Source organism: Cottoperca gobio, chromosome 14 (genome assembly GCF_900634415.1).
Source record: "Cottoperca gobio chromosome 14, fCotGob3.1, whole genome shotgun sequence".
In the NCBI taxonomy this organism is placed as follows: Eukaryota; Metazoa; Chordata; class Actinopteri; order Perciformes; family Bovichtidae; genus Cottoperca; species Cottoperca gobio.
In genome coordinates, this window is record NC_041368.1 from 10,716,126 (window position 1) to 10,738,998 (window position 22,873).

General features: G+C 42.8%; 1 protein-coding gene across 5 annotated transcripts in view; it reads left to right on the plus strand.

Annotated features, from left to right (window-relative positions):
• The window catches only part of LOC115019074 (connector enhancer of kinase suppressor of ras 2-like), a 30,473-nt gene extending 20,949 nt beyond the window's left edge, over positions 1–9,524 (plus strand). For all 5 annotated transcript variants that reach the window (XM_029448412.1, XM_029448413.1, XM_029448415.1 and 2 more), the window contains exons 13-22: positions 974–1,164; positions 1,274–1,322; positions 1,452–1,630; positions 1,732–1,805; positions 2,700–2,771; positions 2,997–3,064; positions 3,980–4,080; positions 4,170–4,656; positions 8,132–8,334; positions 8,423–9,524. In XM_029448412.1, the coding sequence (XP_029304272.1) occupies positions 974–1,164; positions 1,274–1,322; positions 1,452–1,630; positions 1,732–1,805; positions 2,700–2,771; positions 2,997–3,064; positions 3,980–4,080; positions 4,170–4,656; positions 8,132–8,334; positions 8,423–8,470 (1,472 nt within the window). In that variant the 3' untranslated portion in view covers positions 8,471–9,524. The remainder of the gene's footprint in view (positions 1–973; positions 1,165–1,273; positions 1,323–1,451; positions 1,631–1,731; positions 1,806–2,699; positions 2,772–2,996; positions 3,065–3,979; positions 4,081–4,169; positions 4,657–8,131; positions 8,335–8,422) is intronic.
• The last annotated feature ends 13,349 nt before the right edge of the window (positions 9,525–22,873 follow it).

Below are 22,873 nucleotides of genomic sequence, written 5' to 3' on the forward strand. Positions count from 1 at the left end.
TGGATATCAGTTCGTGCCTCTATCTCCTCCATGTTTTCACAATCTATCACTGCTCCTTTTTTCCCTTCAACCATCTCTTCGTCGCTCTCAGCTTTGCCGTTTCTCTCTGTTTGGATATAAAAAGTACACTGTTGCTTTGGCAACTGTAGAGATATATCCTGAGACTTTCACATTTTGTTGGTGACTGTCGAGCTAGGTGGTAAATGGAGTGGGAGGAGACTGAATTGCTTTATTTCAGTCTCAAAGAAAGACTTGATTGATGGTTTTGCTTCCTCTGGGGATTGTGTTGATATGTCGTTTCTTTGGGCTTTCCAAAAAGAAAGTGATGGTGCTATATTTATCTAGTTTGGAGGGCTTCCTGCCTGACAACAGCCTTCTTCTGTAGGTAGTCTTTTGAAACATCAGCATTCACTGTTCTCGGAGAGATAGATTGTTAAATTGACAACTGACTGGTGTTACAGTAGCTTACATTAAAGTTTATTATCAGTGTTGTGACATAAACTTTAGCAATTAATATGTGGTTATTTCGTCGGGTTGATTAGTGCCGTATTGAGATAATCGGTGCTCAGGAGGCCGATTATTTATTAATCATAGTATTTCACTGAGCCAACACCAGGGAAGGCCACTATACTGACATTCTTTATTTCTTTTTTATTTATGTAAGTCTACACATTGTTATTGTCTCAGAAGGAGATGCTGCTAATTGCCGATAAATGCTGTTGTTAAGTGCACTCAATTATTCAATTATTACACTCTGTACATTCTTTTTTCAATATTTATAATCTTCTGTATTTGCTCTTATTTTTAATTTTTAATTTCTGTGTTTATGTTTGCACCATTACACACCAAAGCAAATTCCTTGTATGTGAAAACCTGCTTGGCAATAAACCAAATTCTGATTCTGATTCTGATTAAGTAAAATGTGTGTGTGTATGTGTGTAGCCATGATTTTGCCTCTGTTGTGTCCCTGCAGAGAATTCCCTGCTGCGTTTTGCAAGTGAAGATAAAACCCCGGGGGAGGACTTCCTGCTGGGACGGAGCCTGAGTCAGAACAGGAGGAAGAGTGAGCGAGGAAGCAGCCCCACCCATTACACGCTGGTCCCCGCCCTCCAGATGGAGGTCTCCCTGTCAACATCCAGCTCTGACTCTGCCTCCCTCTACCATGTCAGTCACTTATCTCTGTGGAAATTCAATTTCTTTTGGCGTAAGCTAGCGTATAAGTAGGAGTAACACTGGGATCCTCTGCATGTCATCATTCTTGTTTACTTTGCAGGTGTTTGAACGATCCTCACTGATGTCAAGGTCAAAGAAGAAGAGTAAAGGTGAGAGCATTTGGTTTAAAGAGTTTTACTTGAGCGCTCACATGTACTCAAACCCAAACATGAGCAGGTGTTTCTCGATGAGTGTTTTCTTACACCCCGTCTGTTCTGCTCCCCTGCTGGCGCCTACAGCTGGAAGTCCCATGTCTTCAATCAGTAAGCGGCGGATTTCCTGCAGAGACTTGGGTCAGGGCGACTGCGAGGGCTGGCTGTGGAAAAAGAAGGATGCTAAAACCTATTTTTCCCAGAAGTGGAAAAAGTACTGGTTCATCCTGAAAGACACATGCCTGTACTGGTACATGAACGAGGAGGTGAATATGATGATTTGTGTTTTTACGAAAGAGCAATTAACAGAATTAAGCCTTTATTCATCACGTGGCACTTGATTTAACTCTGCTTTTGCTTGTCTCAGGATGAGAAGGCAGAGGGCTTTGTCAGCCTCCCAGAGTTCAAGATTGATCGTGCCACTGAATGCAGAAGGAAGTAGTGAGTACTGATTTCCACCTGGAAACCAAGGATCAAGCTTCTTAAATTTGCATTTCCGTTTAGCCTCAGAATTGGACAAATTAGATACAAATTGCTTGAATACAAAGCTGACAGCAGAGACTTCATGTTGCATATACGATCATACAAATGTATTATCGCTGCAGAGGTAACCTTGTGCAAATTGGTTCTTGGCAGGAAAAAACATTGGCATATATATTGAATAATTTAGGGGATTGACCATGCAAAACAGGACAATTCACAGAGGACACCTGAGTCACACACTTTATGCTCTTTCACATTGCATTTTTACTAAGCTGACATGAGGACAGCAGATGCACAAATGTAAGGCTTTAATATAATTTTGTCCTTGATATCAATTTAAATGTGAGATTATGAATAAAAAGGTTCAGATACAGTTCGCAGAAGCAATGCTAATAATAGAAGATAACAGATAACAGAAGACTGAACGTATCAGTACATAGTGCAATGTTATATATAAAATAAAATAAAAGCATACCAGAATTTGTTCATTAATGGGTTAAATGCCAGAAAATTCAGAGGTTTTGAAAATCATTATAAGGTCTTTATGTTTAATAATTATGGCTTACCTACGTATATATATCTAAATCATGCCACTCAGCCTGTGGGCGCAGGATTGTGTTTTCATGCACATGCTTAGTGAAACTGACTCAGACTTGTGTTCAGCTCTTGAAAATAGGCAGAGCCGTTTATCTTATGATGCAAAGTCTTGCTGTTTCTGTGTCAGTCTGAATTACTGTGAGTGTGTGTGTGACCGCGTGTCTGTTTACCTCGACAGTCTTCTGTATTCATATGTTAATTTACGCTATACGTTCCCCGTTCTCGTGCTTAAATATACCCTTGGTTCTCTTTCAGCGCTTTCAAGGCTTGCCATCCGAAGATAAAGACCTTCTACTTTGCAGCGGAAAATGTAGACGACATGTCCCGGTGAGTTAATGAGGCTGTGATAGTCATGTTGTAAACTGCCCCTATAATCCCAAATCTGCAACCACATGTATACTCCTGCTGGCCGGAAATTAAATCCCCCTACCGGACTGCCCACTCTCCTTGAACAGAGCAGTTTTGTAAGGTGATTGGTCAAACAGGGAGACACGCACAAGATGTTTTATTGGATGTCAAGCTGTGCGTCATGACCGTTATCCCCCCCCACAGGTGGCTGAGTCGTCTCAGTATGGCAGTGGCAGGATACTCCGAGCAGGAGAAAATTCCCCAGGACCGAGGTGAGATTAGTCACAGACCTTTCTTGCAAAGGATTCTCCGTCTGTTACAGGTCACTGGTCAACACTTATATAAAACACCATGATCGAGGAATCTATATAAATAATGTAACAAATAATGACGAACGCATGGATAATTATTTTACCAAGACTTCACTTGGCAAGGTTTTAATCCCATATCACAGGTTCACAGCAGTCATGCGGCAATCACGAGAACACATTTCTACATCACCCATTTTTCACTTCCATATCCGATTCAAGCAGCTCTGCTTTGTGCTGGATTTAAATGCTAATTTTAGGGGCTGAAGGCGTGCTTGTTATTTTTTATATTCTGGTGTTCTTTGGCTTCTTACAAATGGACAGGAAATGATGTAACCAAACCCTTATGCTCTATTTAGAGGAGCCTACGTAGAAACCCTGCACAGGTGGGCGGGTGAGATCAGGTTTGTCATCGTTGGTCTTATGAAGAGGGGGCTTCTTCCTTCTCAGACAAGTTGCTAAATTAGACCCTAACGCCTCAAGAAGACTTAACAGGAAGTTCTCACATCTTAGATTCATCCGTCTCCATATTTAGCCTCAACAGTAGTCAGGTACGGACTTACATCACACACCTACACTGCAGCTACACCTGTCACAACACTCATTTATGGGCAGAGCGGATATTTTCTGGCCTGACGCGGCAGTTCAGAAGCTAAACCTTTCCTAAATGATCAACTACAAACCTGTAACTAAAGTCTCATTAGCCATGACAAACCAGTGTCTCTTAAAGGTAATAAGATTATGATGTAGGTGTGAGTGTAGCTGCTTTATTTTGATAAAGGTTTATAAAAAGGTTGTCCTTTATGCTGCATTGAAAGTGCTTGTTTTTGATTCTGCTATATTAATAAAAACATGACCCAGTCTGTTCGTTCCTGACAGATTACTGGAGTGAGAGTGATCATGAGGAAATGGAGATGCCCTCGATGTCCAAACAGGACAGTCCACCACCACCTTATGACACCTATCCCAGAGCATCCTCAGTGAGTCTGTCAGCCTGTCGTTTAGTAGATATGTGGCAAGCGTCTCTTTTTTACTTGCTAACCATCTTGCTAACTCTCTTTGTGTTTAGGTGAGTCCCTACCTGGAACCAAAACGTGGCCACCTCTCTTCTTCCGACACGTTCCAGTCCCGCTCCTCTCATGACGACTTCCACTCCGAGTCTCAGGACGGCAGCAGCAGCAACAACGGCGTCTCCCCCGGACAGAAGTCCAGCAGCCACCGAAACTCGTGGCAGGACCAGATGGAGAGCAACGCGAGGATGCACTACCTCCAGACGTTTCCGGTGGAGGAGCCGCTGCTTTCTGAGGACAGAGACCACCTGGCGATGGAGTATCGCAGGCAGTCCACCCTGCCCGCACAGCGCAGCCTGCTGCAAGAACAGTACAGAGCGCTGCCTCTGCCCCTCAGGTCCAGCATCGATTCAGACGCAGGAGGGAAACCCCGCAGCTTCACGCTACCCAGGGACAGCGGGCTCCACGCTATCCTGGCCGCCACCACCGCTGCATCGGATCAGAGAGACCCCCATCACTACCAGCTGGACCGGGCCAGAGGCAGCGGTCAGACTCACAGCATTTGAGTTTTACATCTTTTTATATGAACCGCAAGCATAGACCTTTCAAATGTGTAACTAGGTTTGAGAATACAGTATAATGGATCATAGTAGAACTTAAACAGTCAACTAACTAATTAATTGATCCATGGAAAATTAATTGACAACAATTTGGATAATCAATTAAACATTTATGTAATTTATCAAATACATGTAGGAATTGGGATGGATGTTACCAATTCTACACATTCTGACTACAGGATGCATTGATTGTAAAAAATAACAAACAGACAAACCACAAAAATTATTATTAGTTGCAACCCTACCTTAAACAAATTATGATGACCATACGTGTGCGTAGTTACCCAGGAGATACTTGAAAAGAATGTGAAGTAGTTCAGATTATTAGTAAAATGAGAAATTATGATTTGGTTAACAAAAGTGTTAAGTAATCTTAATAATAATAATAATAATAATAATAATAATAATAATAATAATAATAATAATAATAACTTTATCTCAAAGGGCTTTACAATATGGCAATAAAAACAACACACAATATAAATAAAATAAATAAATAAGTACATAGAAATAGAAATAGAATTAACTAACCAATAAAAGCATAGAAATAAAAGTAGTAAAAAAAAGATAACGTCCTACATTACCTAAAAGTAACATCGAGTTGAAAATCAATTCAAATCAATACATTTTGTACATGAAGTTAGTGTTAGTGTTAGTGTGAAGGGGTACTTCAGCTAATCTGACAGGGCTGTGGGGGTGTGTCGCACAGATGAAGTGGCACTGCAGCAGACCATTAGAGGAGATAAAGGTGTCACACTTAACAATAGAACTGAGATCTCCTGCTCACTGTTACATTACAGGTCATTTAGCAGACGCTCTTATCCAGAGTGACTTCTGGTTTGGAAGGCGTACCACCAGACCACGAGGCTATCACCACCCATGTTACATGCAGATCAGTCTGCATATTGTTGAGCAAGTGTGCTTATTTGTCGTCAGTTATTTTATTAAAGCTGCTAACAGGCAGTCAGAGCCAGCAAATGTCAAAGGTTGAATACTCGCTATTATCGCTTTATTGGATTGGATTTGAAGCCAGCCCATTTGTCGTCCCTCGAAGACCTCGGGGGCAGTTGCCTAAGTGAGATGAAATTTAGTGTCTTATTTGATAGTGATTTATCTTGGCAGTCCACTCTCTCTCACACACTCACGCTCACTCTTTCTCTTTCTCTCTCTTTTTCCTCTCTCTCATGCTCGATCGAGATGTCATTGTGCCTCTCGGCAGTGTTTGAATGGCGAAGCGAGGAGGAACCCTTTCAGCCCATGTTAATGTTGAATTCTGAACAGGATAAAGAAAGGCGCCTCAGGCTCCTTTCTTCTTGTCCTCATTTATCTATTGCTCTACCGTTCACTCTCTCCACCACTGCCTGTAAAGACAAGACAGAAACACAAAACAGGCGGCAAATAAAGCTTGATACATTTCAAAGCACAGCCCCAAAGCTTCAGAACATACCACCCTGCTTTCAAAACACCCAAAATAGAGTGACGACGAACAGATTCAGAGCCCTAGTGTAGTGTTAGTATCGTGCCAACAGAGGGCAGTGTAAGTAAACAGGAGACAAGAGGGTCCTGGTAGTTTTCCCTCAAGATAACATAATGAAGAGCAAACCACATAATGATGTATTAAAAAGAGCAGAAATGTGCATCCTGAGAGGTGGTGAAGAAGACCATATATATACGTTATTTGAGTAAAAAGGAGATTACACAGATTACTTTAGTATATTGCAAAAAGGAGTTTTAAGGAACACAATGAACATGGGAATAATACTTCATAAAATTGAGTTTTCAATAAAAGAAATTCACTTTAGAAATAAGTAATATTATGTTGTTGTTTCTCTTTAATTCAGCTTATTTTCATTACATTTTTTTGAAGGAAGTTTGATGTCTCAGTCACTTATTGTAAGTCGCTTTGGACAAAAGCGTCAGCTAAATTAACTGTAATGTAATATATGTTGAGATCGCTTATTTACACTATTAATATGGCTTTTTTTCCCCACTACATTTATTTCACAGCTATAGTTACTAGTTACTTACTAATTAAGATTTTACATACAAAACATTAATAGCTTATGACATATGTTGCACTTTTATAGGTTAAACTGCCAAACTATTAGAGCTGAAATGATCAATTAATCAATTAGTTGAATGGCAGAAATCTTAAACTATTGTAAATAAAGCTTCGCAAAAGTGAGGTTTTGGTGCTTTTCCTTGTCTTGATTACAGAATACTGAATACATTTGACTGGTGTTCAGACAAAACAGGAAAATGACTCAAATAGTTTCTGACTCTGAGTTAATGCAGCTGTGTTTGTTTTTGTGGAGATTTTTTAATTTATTTTTTACCCAGAATTCCTGTAAAAGGAGTGTTAAAATGGTTGTTAAAATTAAAAAATAAGAATCCTGTCGATTTATATGTTTAAAGTATTAGTTGATTTAGATGTTGTAATAACAATGCTGCACAATAATTTCCATTTCTGATTTCTTCAGAAAACACCCAATAAGACCGTTTCGAACAACAGATGAATTCATCTATCTGAAGTCTGACTATTAGACCTAAACCATCGACTGGTGGTCAGACAAAACATGCAAATTGAAGCTGTCACTTTGGTTCTTGGTAATTGTGATTGTATTTTACATTATTTTCTTTTAATGGAGAAATAGATTAGCAGATTATTCCAAATTGTCATTAGTTGCAGCCCTTTATAAAATGAAATAAAATACAAATATTAGCTTCACCTCAACTTACTACAAAAGTAAAATGCTGCGTTCATATTAATGCAGAGGTAATAATGATCTAATTATGAAACATTGACAAGAGCCATTTTTCTGCATTGATTATACTTTTATATAATCAAATAATCTTTTCATGGTTATGCTTCCATATTTTACTCAATATTTTCAATGGAGGGTTTTCACTTGTAATTAAGTATTTTTATAGTACTTTAATTTACCAGAAATCCCTAAAATGCAATTTTATTTGTGCTACATGAAACATTTCTTTCCAGAAAAATGTCCTGGTTACTCAAAAATATGGCAAGTTGACAGCAGGGTCAGTGGGTATATTGAGTCCCTTCACGAGTCACTTGTTAGCTTCGGCAATCTGCCATTTCACGCTGAGCAGGTAGCACACACTAGGCTGATGTGTGAATGTGTAGGCAGAGAGAAGCTGCAGATACAGTTACAGCTACAGTTTCATAAAGTGGGGCGATGAAAGACTCACTGCTAAGATTATTTTGTTCAAGTTTATTTAAGTCCGAAGTGTCTTTGTTCAGTTTAAAAAAGTAGATAATTTAGAAGAATTATCTGTTTGCAGTGTATTTTTTATTTTTTTTAAGTGTCTTAGAATCTCATCCTTGAGTTCAAGTTAATGTAGAATCGTTGTTGATGATTGCTTGTCCTTCTTGCCAGGCCATGGACGGCGAGACTGCAGGATGCAGGCAGACTCTCTGGGAGATTTGTACCGAGCTCTGGAGCAGACCAGTCTGTCCACCTCGGCTGACCATAGATCAGCCAGCCGCCTGGAGTACAAGCGCTCATTTGTCCGCCGAGTCAATGACCCCCTGCTCAATGACAAGCTTCATCGCCTCCGGATCCTCCACAGCTCACTTAAGGTAACATAAGTGTTTTTAGTGTTTGTGTCTCTCCATCCATACTTGTTTTATTGGCTAACTACTAATGGATACCTTCATCTCTTTACAGAATGTCCCTCTTCAAGACACAAACCGGTCTTTGGGTTTTTTAGGGTAGACTGTGAGGATCAGCTTGTTGATTAAACCTCAATCGCCTCTGCCTGTGCCTCACACAGCCGGCATCCCTTTGCTGGAGATAAAAGGCACCACAAACCTCCCTTTACCTGCTCGGCTCTACATCCTCTTTTCCTTTTCTTCAACCTCGCTTACCGTGCAGTACCACAAAGACTTGGTGTCCCTCTCCACTTTTAAAGATGAGGGCTGTTACAAAAAGGCAAAAAAAGATGTCCGGCTTGATAAAATAACAGGGTTCATGACTGGCAAAAAAGCACTTTGTGTCCGTGTCAAATACGGAGAGCTTTGTAGTTCATCGCTCACATGCATGGCCGCCTCCCCTCGCTTCTGTTGAATCGTTTTGAACATTATGCTGGAGTTGTGTACAGCCGCTCAGTAAGACGGAGGAATTGGAAGCAACGCTATTTTGGATGTACACAACATTTTGTTATGCATGTGTGTATGATTAAAGGGTATGTTTGTTCTATGAGTGTACAGGGTGTTAAGCATATATATATATATTTAATATTACATACAACAACAGTGACTACACAATGTTTTGGGGTACTTATACAATCTGTAAATCAAGTGCTGTGCCTCAGTGATTGTGAATGTACATTGTACTTTTCCAAGAGAGACGAGAGAAGATTTAGAAAGCAAGCTATTCCTCAAACAGGAGCACAAAAATAGAACGCTTTGCAATAATGAAATAGTATTGTAAATTACAAAGGAAAGATGAGAATAGTTGTCTATTTTTGTATGCATGCCGTCTACCTAATTGTTTGTAAGACAGTTTTGTATTTCTAAGTGCGTTTGGTCTGGAGAATACTGGTGTTGACCCCTTCCTCCACCGCATTGTGTTTTTAAGACTTATTTTACAATTTGCCCCTGGAAATTGCAGAAGTTGAGGAATAACTGTATTTATTAAGTGTTTAATGTACAAGCATGCTTTGTATAACTAAAACACATTACATGCCATTGGAAATTGACGGATATTGCACAAATGTGCCATATTGTAGCTACATTACTTTTTTATTGAATAAAGTATGGCAAGGGCACACGTAAGAAAGTTTTTTTCTCGTAATCACATTTTAGATGACTATTTTTAGACACTATACAGCGAGCCCCACAAAGGTTGACGCAGAGGATGATAATAATATGCAAATATAATAGACATGCATTCAGTGTATATGAAGCCTCGGGCATTGTTATTCTGATGGATATGATTCACAAAGAATGACACAGAAGAGGATCAACACAGGGAACAGTGTCATTAGCGCCTTGAGATTGCTTTTAGCTTTGAAAGGCACTTTATAAATACAATTTATTATTATTATTATTATTATTATTATTAAGTATGTAAACAAATATCCAATATGGAATCTCATATTTCCAAAAACACTGAGTAAACCTGTTAGCGTGACACAGGAATAAATGTTTCCATTTCTACTCCTTTAAGATGCAGAAATGTGTCTAGTGGAGAACTTGCTGCACTTCTTTATGGTAAGGGTAACTCCAGATAAAAAAATAATGGTGGTAACAATTGCATCATGTTAGGCCCACACTAGGGTTCAAGTTGTCACGGGAGCTCCCATGAGAGCACCTGCTGCATTTTCCATATATACGCCACATAGATATTTATGGCTTTCATTTTTAAACAAATTAATGAATGATCTTTATTTGCGCTTTTTACAGCAGAGCCATCTCTAAGATGCATTGCAAATACACACTTAAACAAGAAATGTTGTCAAAGTAATGACACTGTTGTTAGATACCCGTAGGTCGCGCCCTGATCCCTCAGGGGCGAGTCTCGACCAACTCTCCAACTAACGGGTTCGAGTCCTAATCCTATCAAGTTCTGCCTTAACTAGAATATAACGACTATTTAAATTGGTGGCGAGGAGACTTAGCCTAGTGTCTACTGCCTGTATACAACCGTCTATCCTGCTTGCACCAATAATCCCGCCGAATTGAATATACAAATTCTTAATGTCCACAATTCTAGGTTTAAATCAAAAGATTCATTTTATTTTAAGTATTATAGCAGGGGCCAGGCATACAGCTTAAATTGATTCAAACAACATGTAACATGATTATCAGAATTGATTAACTATAATATAAATCCCTAACACATAACTGCCATGTCTATCTGATTTATTTATCGGTTGGGATAGTGAGAGAGAGAGAGAGAGAGAGAGAGGTCGGATAGCCTGGCCTAACATTCCTAATCTTCCTGCGTGACAAAGGCCTCCGGGCCGCTCTTGACTTTGTCGAAAGTCTTTTGAGGTCAGTCCATGTCAATCGTCCATTTGCAGAGTGAGCATAGAAAACTCTGAATATCCAGTCTGTGAGTCCAAGCTGTTGGGAAAGTGGTTACTCCTATCCTGCACTTCGGTCAGCAACTTGGATCACTTCTTCCAGAGTCTTTTTGGTGTTGTAGTCTTCAAATCTCTCATCTCGGGTGAAGACACAGAGGAAATAACCTCGAGCTTGTGTCAGCTCGCTTCTTATATAGGCCATTTGGTGCCCGCCTCTGCTCCGCTCTTCCTAAGTCCATATTTGTTCCTACGGACCACAATATGCCCATGACGTATTGTTTAATGAAGGTCCTAGGATATAACTATGTACCTCAATCACTTGTCCATTTAAGGCCATGCTAGAGTCTCCTATCTTCTATCTATATATATTCTTTCCAGGCACCCATCCTGTACGCACTTGGTGAGCATTAACATCCTAGGTATGTTCCTAGTGATAAGGCCATGCTTTCAATGAGTTATTGAGTCCTTAAGCGAGGTGCCAGTGAGTTTATTTCCAGATCATTAAGCTGAACATGTATTCTATAGTTTACTTCATAAAATGGCATGTATCAAATGTTACTCCACACAATTACATTGTGAATTAATTTCAAGTCTCTTTTAAATCACATCTATTAGATTTAATTGTACTTATAATATTCTTAATCACTTCTATTAATTTGAGCATTTAAGAATCACCTTTATAACATTCAGTCTCTGTGTCACCTACTTCACTCCTTGATTTGAACACGGAAAGTTGGGGAGTTTCCAAGGTTTGAATAAGGAAAGTTGGGGAGATGAAAAGGCCTGCTGATTCTCAACCTACTTGACATCCCCTTCTTGAGATCAGTCCCGTCTTTTCTTTCAAAAGTCCCTCGTATCCCATTTGTTGAGCGTGACATAGAGTACATCCTCCTCAGGGGTGGGAGGTGAACATGGGGAATAGCATAATGGTCCTGGTGAGATGATCATGGGGTTGGGGCTTCTGTAGGGCGTTGCATGTGAGGTCACATCGAGCAATTCTTAATTTGTTGCCATCAACGGTGAAGGAGGCCCTCCTTCCGGTGGCCTATCTATTTCCATCCATGATAGAAGGGCTGGAGGCTCGTCAAGGGTCGGTGTTGGAGGGAGTGGAGAGATCAATGCCTCTTCCCCGCACGACGAGTTCCAGTACCCAGGTAGCTCCTCTGTTTGTGTAAAAGCATCACTAGGTAGAGGCAAAGACCCAATTGGCTCCTCCGTTTGTTTGGAAACATCACACAATAGACTCAATGGGGGAAGATAGGGACCGGTAGCAATGATTCTGCCATCTCCCGAATGAGCCGTAGAGAAGCGGATTTTGTTCCGAAATTCCCATAGCTTGTTATAGACCAGGTAGTAGGCCCCATCTGCATAATGGAGGATAGTTGGGATCATCCTACTCATGGTCATGGACATCCAGACAACCTTGGCAGCTGCTTCAATAGCAGACATCCCACAAGAGGACTTCTGGTGCCGTCGCCGCTCCACACATGATGCAGGCGGTGGCACCCTGTAGAGGGGGTGGTAACACAAAGTCTGAATAGTGGGTTGTATTATAAAAAGCATTTATAAGCTATAGCGTCTGGAAAACAGAACATCCTCGCGATCTGTTTATGGGGACCTCCTCACGGTCAGGCTGCTCAGCCATGGAGAGGTGAATGGGTACCGCGGGGTTAAGTCGGCGGTAGACTCCATGCCACGTTTTGGAAACATAGCGGCATGGGTCATGAACCAGGCGATCAGAATTACCGCATCTATCTCACCCATCCATGATAGTACTGCCAACACTCCTCAGCCCAGGCCCAATGCCACAATAGAGAAGAGCCGGAGGAGCCAACGCCTTCTTCCTCTTTCTTGCAGCTTCAATGTCAGAGTTGCATAATATGCCAACAGGGCGATGGTCATGAGCACTTCGACGACGACGTTCAGGTACCTTAGGGGTTCGTAGAACATGGTGGCCATCCAGAGCAGGACGGCCGCCACTTGGACATATCCTATGTTAGAACAGTCAATCTCGTACCGCCCCAGAGGATAGGTGATGAATATGGACACGGCAAGGTCTCGTCGGTTTAGTAGCGGATTAGTGGCTGGCAGTAGGACCATCGTCCGGTACAACAATATGCGAAACTGACCAGCGTGAACATATATGGCCAGAGTTGGGAGAAGAAGTTAGACAGCCATTTTCTAATTATTGCAAACCCCTCACCTATGACCCCTACGACCTCTTCTACCACGGTGTAAATGCCCTCGGAAATCACGGTAGAGGCTGTTTCATACCATGTACACTCATGTTCGTTCCAACCTGTGCTGTGATCCAATGTTCCTTGGGGGGTGACAGGTGCCGCTGTTGTAGATCCGGTTAGAGCCCAACCATCGGTACCCAGCTACTTCTTCTCCCTGGCACAGGCTTTTTCTGAAAGCATGTCCTTCTGCCATCATTATCAATGGGTCTCCCACAAAGGGGATGATGGCTCCATTTACATTCTTTCTTCTTGACATTCCATGTCCAAGAATGGATTTGGTACATCCCATCCCTGCCGGGAATACCCTAATCCATGTGCCTTTGGCATGTTCCGTAATTTTCTTCCATATTACCTTATGGGAGTAGTTCTCGTACTCGTCGCCGTAGTATTTGGTGCAATATTCTGTCCAGCCGGGCACGTCCTTACAATTTCTTCGGGCGAGGGTGACTGTGCAAGTGGTATTAGCTTTGTCACAGCTCATGTTCCAGGGTCTAGGGCTCATGAAGGGGTCGACTCGGTACCATATCCCGGGCCAGATGTCTCTGTTCTTGGAGTAGACCGTAGCGAGATACTGGTATTTCACCCAGTAGTTCTCACTCTGTGATAGGCAGGGGACCACTCATCGCTTGACTTCTTTTTCCTGCAGTCCCCACCAGGTGGATCCATTTTCTCTAGAATGACCCTCTTTCCAGGCCTGCAGAACGCCTTTGATCGTACTATTCTTCCTCAGGTCTTCGCAGTTGTAGCGCCATGATCCCCAGGCGCTCAGTTGCGTCTGCCATAGTGGACAACGCGGAGAGGCGCCGCTGCTTACGTACTCGGTGTCGTTCAAGTCCTGGAAGGCGTTTTGAGCCACGCATTTGTCAATTTTGTCAAAGTCTTGAGGATAGTCATGAGATCATCTGGGTTTGGCAATTTTTGAACATACATGTCTGATTGGAATGGTCCTTTGAGTCCTTGCCCTGTTCGGGCGTAGCCATCCTGGACGGCACCAACAAAGTGCCTTACCGGTGTTATCCATATCCATGGCAGAGTGTCGTTCAGCCAACTCTCATGGCCGGTTGTCAATACGTTGTTATACACCCCCTTCATGGACTGGAACACACATATTTTCGCGGGGGTTATCACTAAATATTGTTGGGACTTGCATTCTTTATGCATATGCATGTTCCAATAACATGGGTTCAAATGTGCCAGTTTATTCTTAATGCATTCTCTCACCAGTTCTTTGCTGCAGTTAGCTCGGAGTGAAGTTATTGGTTGAAAATCGGGGTGCACCAGCTGTATGGTAGAGTCCGTCTTTTGGGTTGTCACTGGTCGTTTCGCACTGACTGTGACATTGGTCTTGGCGGGTGCTTCAATAACGCTGGGGGATGTTCCAATGTCAGTGCATCTACGGGAGGTCTGAGATCTGTGTGCTGGCACTCTGATCTTATCACAAGTGAGATTATAGATACCCCAGAATACCCCAAGATCCATTTCCTTGGGAACGTCCGATTCTTCTTCCAGCGGGATATCAGGGTTGTCAATCACTTCTTGAATCAGGCTTGCCCACGTAGTGATCTGCCAGGGGCATTCCCATCCTTTCGCTTGGGCTCGGTCCTTTAAGTTGTCTGGCATATGATCCAGACCTGAAGTGGCTCCTGGTTTTGCTGGGTCTCGAAACACCCTAATCACTAGTGGTAGTTGAACGACGGCTAGTGGAAGTGTTGCTACCCACCCTCCATCTGGTCTGAAAGGCCATCCCTGGCAGACAGCCTCCTCCAGGGGCTCTTTTACTTTTCTTCCTCCCCTCGGCCGCTTGCTGCGGCCCTGACCTCAGGGTTCTTCTTGAGGCGAGTCCATCATTGGGGCTGAAGAGCTGTTACATGCTCCCTGAATATTTCCTAGGGGTCTTTCCCTAAATATTAGCCACCGCCTCTTCATACTCCTCACCCAGTGCGATGTTCCTGGCTCTTCTCTAGTCTGGTACTGGTTTAAGCTGCTCCACTTCATGGATTCCCTTGGTCTTCAATAACACTGTATTGTTGTCCAAAACTATGTCCGATACAGTGTATTTAGCTTGTGTACGGCTTGTACTACCTCCACTACTACCTTTGGGTGTTCTGTCCCACTCTTCAATACCGACAAAGACAATTTTCCTCTGCTTTCCACTTCATCATTTCCCCGCCAATGTTCTCCTTCTTTCCCGTGTGCTTTCTGATGCACTACGTCTAGCTCCAAGCTGAGCCTTAGTTCTGCTATCTTTTTCCATAGATCCGTGTGTGCGACAACTTTGCCTTTAGCTCCCCCATATCCATTTTCTTCCCAAATGGATAGATCTTCTTGTAGGGCTTGAGCACAGTAGTGACTGTTGGTTATTATCCTGGCTCTCTTCACCTTCCTTTGGTTTAGCTCCAGGATTCCTTCCATAATGGTGGTCACTTCTCCGGCTTGTGCACTTTCCTGGGTTTTACCTTTTTGCCTGAATATTTCTAGTCCTTTATGCTTAAGTATAAACCCCCAGTACGCTTTGTTGTCTTGTCCTTTGCGTGATCCATCCATCTGTGTAGAGAATCCAGTCGTATGGCTTTTCTTCTGCCTGGTCAGTCTTTTTTGATGACTTTTTGTCTGCTGGTTGTGCTGGTCCAATTTCCAGGTCGGGGTCTAGAAGGATGTCTTCCCACCTTCACCATCTTGTGTTTGTAGCTTTGGTTCTTTCGATCGTTCCTTTTCTCAGGAACTTGTGTACTTGGTTTTGGGTGATGACTTTGATTTTCTGACCCTGTGCGAGATCTTTCAATCCACTCCAGTATCTAGCCAACACGGCTAGTTCTTTCTCCTCTTGCAGTTATTTTCTTTCTACTGTGGACAGGGTATAGTTCCAAAGAGTCACCATACCCCCTTCTTCGTTACTGACTCTCAGTACTGCGTCGTCGTCTTCGCAGCTGACTTCGGCTACCAGTCTGGCTGTGAGGCTTCTTGGTTCTAGCCTTACTGCAGCATGGATTGCTTCTTTTAGTTTATCCAGGTTGCGCTGATCAGTAGCAGTCCATAACCAGTCTTTTTTGTTCTTTTTATCCGTTTCGCCTTCTCTTTTCCTAAGGCAGGCATAGAGTGACCTGGCATATTTCTGATACTGCGGAACATGATCTCTTACATAGTTGCAGAGTCCCAAAATCTTCTGTAGCTCGTTTTCTGTAGTTGGGGGAATAATTTGGTTAACTTTCTCTCGGTAGCCGTCAGAGAGTCCTAGGTCCACTGCTACTTGGAAATCCTAGGTAGTTCACTTGCAAACTGTCCAAATTGGCATTTCTTCAGGTTAAGCCTTAGTCCTGCTGCGGTGAGTCTTTTCACAACCTTCGTCAGTCTTGCTAGATGGTCTTCCTCGGTGTCATCGGCGATGAAAACGTTGTCAATGTAGATGGTGGCTCCTACGTCTCATAGTACGTCCATTACGGCTGATTGGAACACATTCGGTGAATTTTTGTATCCTTGAGCGAGTCTCTGCCAGACGTACGCTTTTCCTTTGTATGTGAAGGCTGTCTTTCCCTGTAATTCTTTTGCCAATCTCAGGGAAAAGAATTCATTCGCCAAATCTATGCAAGATTTGTACTTTTTAACCTGTAGTGTCTTTAGGGACCCTTGAGGGTTAATTAGGAGTCGGTTGAGGGCTTTGAAATTAATCACTGGCCTCCAGCCTCCTCCTGCTGCTTCAGGCTTTTTCACGGCCTGAATCGGGCTGTTTGTTATTGGGTTGGGTTCTTCTTTTATAATCTCCAAGGGACTTAGTTCTTTTACTATCACATCCATTTCTTGCACAGCTCCTGGGTTTAATGGATACTGCCGAACAGGAGGGTGTACCCCTCCTTCGATGGTGTGCACATAGTTAGGTCCCAAATCTCCACAGTCATTTTTAAATCGGGTTACTTTTGCTGTAGTGGTGATTTGTCTTAGCGTTTCTCTCCCAGCCGGGGAGAAATCACTTTCTTGGAGCTTCTACTCAGACTGATTTGTACCATTCCTTTTTTCCTGGTGGCTCTTGGGTGGGTCCCATGCAGACCAATCTGGATTGTAGAACACTGAGACGCTTTCTTACTGAACTGCGGTGTTTTCTGGGTTTATTCAACTCTCTGAGGTCTCTGATTGTTATTAGATTGTGTGGGCCTTTTAGCCATACTACTCCTTTCCTAATTCCGTATGGCACTTTTTCAACTCTTCCTGTGGCCAACTATACTTTTAGATGTCCTGCTGTTTCAAGGAGTCTGCGGGTCATCGATACCTCTGCTCCGGAGTCCACTAGGTAGGGGGTTTCTTGCACATCATTGTAGATTTCATCCCCCTCCCAGTAGACATTTTCCAATGTGACCCGCTCCTTTAACTCCATTATTTCCGTGCCCTCCCGGCTGTCTCTTGTTCCCGGACAACTCGGAGGGTGTCTCTTTGTTCTGATGTTAGCCTGCTGTAGTCCTCTGGTGATAAATATTCACCTTTCTTTGCAGTCCCGGCTTTTACAGTTGTCGCAGGCTTTGGTGGTTGTTGTCTCCTTGGAGGTGGAGGTCCATCCCGGTTGAGGGGCTGTTGATCTTGGTAGGGGGAGGACTTGTTTCGATAAGGAGCTGGGTTATTCTGGTATGGTTCGGGTCTGTTCGGATAAGGAGCTGGTTTGTTTTGGTATCGGGGGAAGGCCTTTTCTCTGGGCTCGGTGTCTCGGAGTTCGGCTGATGGACGACTCCTGACTCTTTCTGTTGCTTGTTCCGGGGGTTGTGACCCTTTTCTCCTTTTGTCATTCATACATTGGGCTTCAAGATCGTATGCATCCACGGCGTTTAACTCCCACATAAAACAAATCTCAAGGACTGCCTTCTTTCATCTACGTAACATTGCAAAAATAAGACACATCCTGTCTCAAAATGATGCAGAAAAACTAGTCCATGCATTTGTTACTTCAAGGCTGGACTACTGCAACTCATTGTTATCAGGTTGTCCCAAAAAGTCGCTTAAGACTCTTCAGTTGATCCAAAATGCAGCGGCACGTGTATTGACAAGAACAAGGAAACGGGATCATATTACTCCTGTATTAGCTGCTCTGCACTGGCTCCCGGTAAAATACAGAATAGAATTCAAAGTCCTTCTCCTGACTTACAAAGCAATTAATGGTCAGGCTCCAGCATATCTTAAAGATCTCATAGTACCTTATAAACCAACTAGAACATTACGCTCCCAGACTGCAGGGTTACTTGTGGTTCCTAGAGTCTCTAAGAGTACAATGGAAGCCAGAGCCTTCAGCTATCAAGCTCCTCTCCAGTGGAACCAGGTTCCAGTTTGTGTTCGGGAGGCAGACACACTCTCCACATTTAAGAGTAGGCTAAAGACTTTCCTTTTTGATAAAGCTTATAGTTAGGGCTGGCTCAGGTTTGCCCTGGATCAGCCCCTAGTTATGCTGCTATAGGCTTAGACTGCCAGGGGACACCTCCCTGCTCTCTTCCTTCTCTTCCTCTCTCCTCCCCTCCCTCTCTTCTTCTCCCTCTCTATCTGTATGCATTTATGTAAATGTATGTTACTAACTCATCATCCGGGGCATCATCCCCGGAGTGTCTGTCTCTCATGTGGCAGGTTGCCACTGATAAAGTTTACGTCAGGATCAGGAATCGTGGCTGGCCTGCTGCCCTGGTCCTGCTGGATACCGGGAAGCCTTTTTGACATTTTCCTGGATTCATCCATACTTTCTCTTTTTTTCAACACAACATAATTTCTGTCAAATTTTGTATTTGTACTATGTTGTTTATCCTGTACATACGACATCTATTGCACGTCTGTCCGTCCTGGGAGAGGGATCCCTCCTCAGTTGCTCTCCCTGAGGTTTCTTCCATTTTTCCCTCTTTAATTATGGGGTTTCTTTTAGGAAGTTTTTCCTTGTGCGATGCGAGGGTCTAAGGACAAAGGGTGTCGTAACCTGTACAGTATGTAAAGCACACTGAGACAAATGTATAATTTGTGATATTGGGCTATACAAATACATTTGATTTGATTTGATTTGATACTCATCTGGCCCCCATCTCTATTTCTTTATTCAGGCCTCGCTCAAGGGCATTTACCATCTTCATTTTGTATTCTTCTATGGCCTGCTTCTTCTTGTGATACTTTCCGATTTTCAGATGTATAAAGGCATAATGGGACGAATATCCCCCACTGGTGACGAATATATCCTTCTTCTTCTTTGGGACAGCTCATCCTGGTATTCATCGCCTGCCATCTTCTCAAATTCCACTCTTATCTCTTTATTCACACATCGGCCATCTGCATTTACGAAGAGGATCAAAGCATTGCTGGTCACCTCATGGTGTTGTCCGATGTAACTATACGCTGTGAGTCTGTTTTGATATTTAAATTTGGTAGCCTTTTGGGGTACTGAGGCTAGCTTTGGGGCTATTTCTTCAATGAGGCTCTCTTCCTTCTTGAGGAGTGATCCTCTTCTCTGGTACTTGGGTTTGGCCGGAGTGGCCCTCTGGCCACCCTCGGAGGCGGGTAAGGTCAGGTGTTTGTTTTTAAAGATTTTCTTAGTCCCTGGTTTTGGGGTGGATGATTTTTCAGCTTGCGGGAATCTTGGCTTTCCTCAGTCAGCGATCTCTTTAGCTCGTCTTGCCACCTCGTCGTCTCCTCGTTTTTGTTCCTGCTTCTTTAGTAGGACGTCTGTGAATCTTTGGGTTGCTGGGGTTAGAGCGATTGTCATCCCTGTAAGTAGCTTACTGTACGTGGGCGACTGCTTGTGCTGCGGGTCTGGTCCGCTGCTGTTTCCTCCTCCGTCGGACAGCTCACTGTCTATGCCGACAGCCTCGAGTTCCCTTTGTTTGTTGTTATCCTTGTCTGGGTCCGATTCGCTGTGGTCTAGGTCGTCCCCACTGTGGTGCGACCTTTCCGTGCGTTCTGAGTTGTAGTCGAGCAGGCTTTTGTTATCTTCATCCGGAGAGGTCAGTCTGTCCTTTGTCAAACCTGCTAGGGTTACTCTTAAGGGTTGGTTTTCCTTTTATCGGCTAGCAGCCTTAGTACTTTCGTTTACCAGTTCACGTTTTAGGCCCACATCTGCAGCTATCATCTTTACCAAGCCGTCGTGGTTAGCCGAGGGGCTAATGAGGACTTTAATACTTTTACTGTGTTCCCAGGATCGCTCAATCTTTTTGGCTGCGCCGACTATCCTGGGGGACTCTATGACCAGTACTTGATCTTTGCCGAATGGTTCTTCTGAGTGATAGGCTTCGTGTCCTTCACACGCTGTCTTTACCTTTATTCCTAAGTCCTCCTCAGTGAGTCCTTTATTAACCTTGGTTAGGTGTCGCCATATCATTCTGTCCCAATTATCTGTGCCCTCTCCATAGAGGATAATTTGGTTGGTTGTTTCATGGACTGCTGTCCTTGGATGATCGATCGTTCCTTCGCTCTCAGGGGTTTCTTGGTCTTTATCTCCGTTATCGCCTTCCTCTGCCGCTTCTCCTACTACTCCAGATGCTAGGGGACTCATCTTTTTTTTTCTTCTTTTGTCTTTATCGTTGTATCGAGTCGTCTGTTACTCAAAGCCTCTCTTCGGCCGCTGAGTCAAGGATGAGTAACAGACTAATTGCTATTCAGCTCCGTCGCTCGGGTTCCTTGCGGATACCTAGACTGGAGCTCTCTTGTCCACTAGCTACGTGTAGCTTCTGCGGACCTGGCAAGCCTGCAATCCTTGCAGGGGGCCTCTCTCAACGCTCGGATGGACTCCTGTCCACTGCACGTCTTCTTCGGATCGTTCTTTACACGTCCGGCAGTTTTCTCTCCGCCGGGGTTCTTCTGGACTTGACTAATTGCTTATGTCAAGCACCACGTTGAGCGCCACGTGTTAGATCCACGTAGGTTGTGCCCTGGTCCCTCAGGGGCGAGTCTCGACAACTCTCCAACTAACGGGTCCGGGTCTTAATCCTATCAAGTTCTGCCTTAACTAGAATATAGCGACTATTTAAGTTAGTGGCAAGGAGACTTAGCCTAGTGTCTACTGCCATTATACAACCATCTATCCTGCTTGCACCAATAATCCCGCTGAATTGAATAGCGATGTGAATTTGGCGGCTACCACCGGTCATGGTCATCTGACAGCTCTCCTCTATGATCCGTGCACTTGGTATTGACTAGGTTTAGTTAGTAGTCAGGAATTGACCACGGGGATATGTTTAATCTACTTGCTAGAGACAACCATTAACAGAACCTTTGAGATGTTAATTGCTCCAAACCTTTATAAAATACCTCATAAAGATACAAATTCTTAATGTCCACAAATCAAAAGATTAATTTTAATTTAAGTATTATAGCAGGGGCAAGACATACAGCTTAAATTGATTCAAACAACATGTAACATGATTATCAGAATTGATTAACTATAATATAAATCCCTAATACATAACTGCCATGTCTATCTGATTTACTTATCGGTGGGGAGAGTGAGAGAGAGAGAGAGCCTGGCCTAGCATTCCTAATCTTCCTGCGTGACGAAGGCCTCCGGGCCGCTCTTGACTTTGTCGAAAGTCTTTTGAGGTCAGTCCATGTCAATCGTCCATTTGCAGAGTGAGCATAGAAAACTCTGAAGATTCCATCTGTGAGTCCAAGCTGTTGGGAAAGTGGCTACTCCTATCCAGCGCTTTGGTCAGCAACTTGGATCACTTCTTCCAGAGTCTTTTTGGTGTTGCAGAGGAAATAACCTCGAGCTTGTGTCAGCTCGCTTCTTATATAGGCCATTTGGTGCCCGCCTCTGCTCCGCTCTTCCTAAGTCCATATTTGTTCCTACGGACCACAATATGCCCGTGACGTATTGTTTAATGAAGGTCCTAGGATATAACTATCTACCTCAATCACTTGTCCATTTAAGGCCATGCTAGAGTCTCCTATCTTCTATCTATATATATTCTTTCCAGGCATCCATCCTGTATGCACTTGGTGAGCATTAACGTCCTAGGTATGTTCCTAGTGATAAGGCCATGCTTTCAATGAGTTATTAAGTGAGTCCTTAAGCGAGGTGCCAGTAAGTTTATTTCCAGATCATTAAGCTGAACATGTATTCTATAGTTTACTTCATAAAATGGCATGTATCAAATGTTACTCCACACAATTACATTGTGAATTATATCTCCTAATTTCGAGTCTATTAGATTTAATTGTACTTATAATATTCTTAATCACTTCTATTAATTTGAGCATTTAAGAATCACCTTTATAACATTCAGTCTCTGTGTCACCTACTTCACTCCTTGGTTTGAACACAGAAAGTTGGGGAGTTTCCATGGTTTGAATAAGGAAAGTTGGGGAGATGAAAAGGCCTGCTGATTCTCAACCTACTTGACACTGTCATATGAGGAACATGTAGGCGGCCTCAGCCTCACACTCATTTTACAGATTAAAATGTCCAACAATGGTTTTGTATTTTTTGCCATTGTTGTAGCCTAAAGGAAATTCCTGCAGTAATACAGGCTATATGATCAAGTAGCCTATACATGTTTCTCCACATCATACATTCAGTGTGAGGGGATGTAAATAACTTTTATGCCACGTTTTTATGTTACGTTTTTATGGTTTGTGTCAGTCGGCATTTTGAGATAGATTCTTGATCCAGTTGTCCCAGATAAATAATGAAAGAATGAATGAAAAGAATAATAATAAGATTTGGATGCTACTTTAGTAGAGGTCCCACAAATAATATTCAGTAATATAATGTTATTGTATTTATAAGCACACATGATTGAGCACATACATATTTGTTTTTCATTGTTTGTGGGGAAGAAGATTATCATTTCAACTTTAAGCAACCTATTACATCATGCACGTAGTCATTGAAAAGTAAGTAAATGT